General features: G+C 48.7%; 1 protein-coding gene across 1 annotated transcript in view; it reads left to right on the top strand.

Annotated features, from left to right (window-relative positions):
* The first annotated feature begins 2777 nt into the window (after positions 1-2777).
* CCL25 (chemokine (C-C motif) ligand 25) overlaps positions 2778-4265 on the top strand; it is a 28611-nt gene continuing 27123 nt past the window's right edge. Inside the window, exons 1-2 of the mRNA XM_011982053.1 lie at positions 2778-2788; positions 2889-2995. Coding sequence (XP_011837443.1) covers positions 2778-2788; positions 2889-2995 — 118 coding nt within the window. The remainder of the gene's footprint in view (positions 2789-2888; positions 2996-4265) is intronic.

Here is a 4265-nt window from a genome sequence, read left to right as displayed (position 1 = left end):
CCTCGGCCTCCCAAAGTGCTGGGATTACAGGTGTGAGCCACTGCGCCCAAGCCTTTTTTAATTTTTTTCAGAGGGAGAGTCTGTCTCCCAGGCTGGAGTGCCATGGTGCAATCATAGCCCACTGTAACCTTGAACTCCTAGGCTCAAGCAGTCCTCTTGCCTCAGCCTCCCAAATAGCTGGGACTACAGGTTCACACTACCATGCCCTACCATGCCTGGGCTGTTGAATCTCCTTGCCCTCACCTCACCCTCTGTGGCATCTTCCAGATGACCTTGGCAGAGCTCAGACGCAGACTTGACCATAACCCTCCCATGGCTAAATACATCTATTCAGGGTGGGCGTAGTGGCTCACACCTGTAATCCCAGTACTTTGGGAGGCCGAGGCAGGTGTATCATCTGAGGTCAGGAGTTCGAGACCGGCCTGGCCAACATGGTGAAACCCCATCTCTACTAAAAATACAAAAATTAGCTCTGTGTGGTGGCATGCATCTGTAATCTCAGCTACTCGGGAGGCTGAGGCAGGAGAATTACTTGAACCCAGGAGGCGGAGGTTGCAGTGAGCCAAGATCACGCCACTGTACTCCAGCCTGGGCCACAGAGCAGGACTCTGTCTCAAAAATAAATAAATAAAAATAAATAAATCTTTTCAGCAGCTCCCTCATGGCCTCTGGATGAAGGTCACCCTTCTGGGCTTGGCATGTGAGGCCCTGAATAGCTTCTCCCCGCCTACTTCATCTTCCGCTATCCACCCCCGCACCTCCTGCCCCAGATATTCTGCACTTGGCTGTTCCCTCTAGCATCCTGCCCTGCTGGTCTCTGACTAACACCAGGTTGTCCTTCAGGTCACCATTCAGCTGTAGGTCCCCCTGGAGACAGGTGGGATGCCCTTCACATCCCCACAGCCTGATGCAGATGTTCCTCCAGGACACTGATCAGGAGGCATGGCAGCCTAAGGCTGAGTGAGGTGGCTCAGGACTGTAATCCCAGCACTTTGGGAGGCCAAGGCGGGAGGATCCCTTGAGCCCAGGAGTTCAAGACCAGCCTGGGCAACATAGGGAGACCCTGTTTCTACAAAAAGTTACAAAATTAGCCGGGCATAATGGTGTGTGCCTGTAATCCCAGATACTTGTGGGGCTGAGGCGGGGGGATCACTTGAATCCAGAGGTCAAGATTGCGGAGAGCCATGGTCACACCACAGCACTCCAGCCTGAGCAACAGAAACATTATCTCCGCCAGGCACAGTGGTTCATGCCTGTAATCCCAGCACTTTGGGAGGCCGAGGTGGGCGGATCGCTTGAGGTCAGGAGTATGAGACCAGCCTGGCCAACATGGTGAAACCCCATCTCTACTAAAAACACAAAAATTAGCCGGGCGTGGTGGTGCATGCCTGTAATCCCAGCTACTGGCGAGGCTGAGGCAGGAGAATTGCTTGAGCCTGGGAGGCGAAGGCTACAGTGAGCCAAGATCGCACCACCACACTCCAGCCTTGGCAACAGAGCGAGACTCAGTCTCAAAAAACAACAATTAAAAAAACAAAACAAAACAAAAAAGAAAAAAACTGAAACCCAAACCAAAAACAAAACAGAGACGTTATCTTGAAAAAAAAAAAAAAAAATTTCCCCATTAACTGTGAGGGCCACCTGGAGAGTGGTATTATCTGTCTTCTGTCTCCAGCTCCCCACGCATCACTGGGCACCTGTTTTTATTTACTTACTTTATTTAGAGACAAGCAACTTAGTCAAGTTACTTGGTCAAGCAATGTAACCTCTCTCGGCCTCAGGTGATTGTTCTTTCTCTATAAAGTGGGAATGAATTTTAACCTAATAAGGGTCTTATTACCTCAAGCCACTCTCTTTAAAGGCATCCACCAGCTGGGCGTGGTGGTACGTGCCTGTAATACTTAGGAGGCTGAAGTGGGAGAATCACTTGCACCCAGGAGGTGGAGGTTGCAGTGAGCTGAGATCATACCACTGCACTCCAGCCTGGGTGACAGAGTAAGACCCTGTCTCCAAAAAAAAAAAAAAAAAAAAAGGCATCCAACTCATCCCTAATCTCTTCCAATCATACCAGCATTGGTGACAGTGATCCTCATCTGAAAATTGTTTTTCAAATTTTTTTCAAATTAAATTTTTTTTTCCTTGTCAGCAGAAAGTCACATCTGAATGTCTTGCTTCATTACTTGCTGCTTCTCTTGTCTGCAATGCTACTAGGCACTGAGCACGTGGGACTGACTCCTTTACTGCTTGTCCCCAGCACCCAGCCTGGTGCTGGGCACGTAGACAGTGCTCAATAAGTGTTTGTTGAATGAATAACAAATGGTCCCACATAGATGTTCCATGAGGTGTCAGTGACTTTTTTTTTTTTTTTTTTTTTTTTTTTTTTGGAGATGAGTTCTTACTCTGTTGCCCAGGCTAGAGTGCAGTGGTGCAATCATAGCTCACTGCAGCCTTGAACTCCTGAGATCGAGCAATCCTCCCACCCCAGTCTCCTGAGTAACTGGGATTCCAGATGCAGGCCACCTTGCCTGGCTATTTAAAAAAAACATTTTTTTTTTTGTAGAGATGGGGGTCTTACTGTGTTGTCCAGGCTGATTTCAAACTCCTGGGCTCAAGTGATCCTTTTTCCTTGGCCTCCCAAAGTGTTGGGATTATAGGCATGAGCCACCACACCCAGCCAGTCACCATCATCTTTGATAGCTGCAACATGTCGGCTTGCTCACTGCCATCACCCTGGGGCCCAGCGTGTGCCTGGAACACAAGGGATACTCAGAAAACGGATGTGGAAAGGGTGAGTGGAGCTCAGCACATTCAAAGAGGGACTCAGGACCCTATGGGACCCTCTCCCCAAGGCCTGCCACCCTCTCTTTCCCATGCAACCCCTCCTCCAGCCCCAGGCAGCAGGGCCAGGATCAGGCACTCTTCCCAGCTGTCCGGCCCCCGCACATTCTGCACGGGCAGGACAAGCACAAGGACGAAAGCCAAGGTCATGTGCTTGGTAATACCAGTAGTCTGAATCCCTCTGGAGAACCACGGCCCCTGCCCAGGCCACTGCTACAGCTGTCCCCTGGAAGACAGAGGCCTCTGGTTAGCTCGGGGTGGGGATCCCCTCAGAACTGACTTTCCAGGGGCCAGCAGAGTCAGCTACATCAGGGACTTAGGGTTCGGGTTAGAATTAACCAAATTGTCGAACATCAGGCCAAGAGCTTACAAGACATCCTGGAAAAACCCTTCTTTCCTCCTCCTCCTCCTCTCCTTCCCCCCCCACCTCCTCCTCCTCCTCCGGTTGCTGGGCAACCACTATGCATCTGGACCAAAGCAAGAGGCAGCTGGTTTAAAGACACACACAGACTGAAAGTGAAGGGAGGCAAAAAGATATTCTTTGAAAATGAAAACCGAAAGAGATCAGGGATAGCTATACTTGTATCAGATAAAATAGTTTTTAAGTCAAAACTAACACGAGAGGAAGAAGGTCATTATAAAATGAAAAAGGGGTCAGTTCATCAAGAGGATAAAACAATTATATATATATGCACCCAACATCAGAGGACCTAAATATATAAAGGAAATATATATGAAGGAAATATGAATAGATCTGAACTGCAATACAGGAATAGTACTGCACTTTCAACAACAACAACAAAAAACACCAGCCTGGGCAACATAGCAAGACCCCATCTCCACAAAATTAAAAAAAAAATATTTGTGGGGTGTGGTGGTGCATATCTGTAGTCTCAGCTACTTGAAAGGCTGAGGCGGGAGGATTGCTGGAGCCCAGGAGTTCAAGGCTGCAGTGAGTCATAACAACATCACTGTACTCCAGCCTGGGTGACAGACTGAGACTCTTGTCAAAAAAAAAAAAAAAGCAATGAACAGATCCAGGCAGAAAATCAGTAAGGAAACATTGGATTTGAAATACATGGTAGATCAAATGGAACTAATGACTTATGTAGAACATTCCATTTGACAGCAGTGGAACACATTCTCCTCAAGTGCACAGGGGACATACTCCAGGATAGACCATGTTAGACCACAAAGCAAGCCTAAACAAATGTAAGATTGCCAGGTGCGGTGGCTCACGCCTGTAATCTCAGCACTTTGGGAGGCCGAGGCAGGCAGATCACGAGGTCAGGAGATCAAGACCATCCTGGCTAACACGGTGAAACCCCATCTCTACTAAAAATACAAAAGATTAGCCGGGCGTGGTGGTGGGCGCCTGTAGTCCCAGCTACTCGGGAGGCTGAGGCAGGAGAATGGTGTGAACCCAG

This window comes from Mandrillus leucophaeus, unplaced genomic scaffold (assembly GCF_000951045.1).
Source record: "Mandrillus leucophaeus isolate KB7577 unplaced genomic scaffold, Mleu.le_1.0 Scaffold234, whole genome shotgun sequence".
NCBI classification, from domain to species: domain Eukaryota; kingdom Metazoa; phylum Chordata; class Mammalia; order Primates; family Cercopithecidae; genus Mandrillus; species Mandrillus leucophaeus.
Note: the sequence above shows the minus strand (reverse complement) of the source record. Positions and strands in the feature narration are given on the sequence as shown.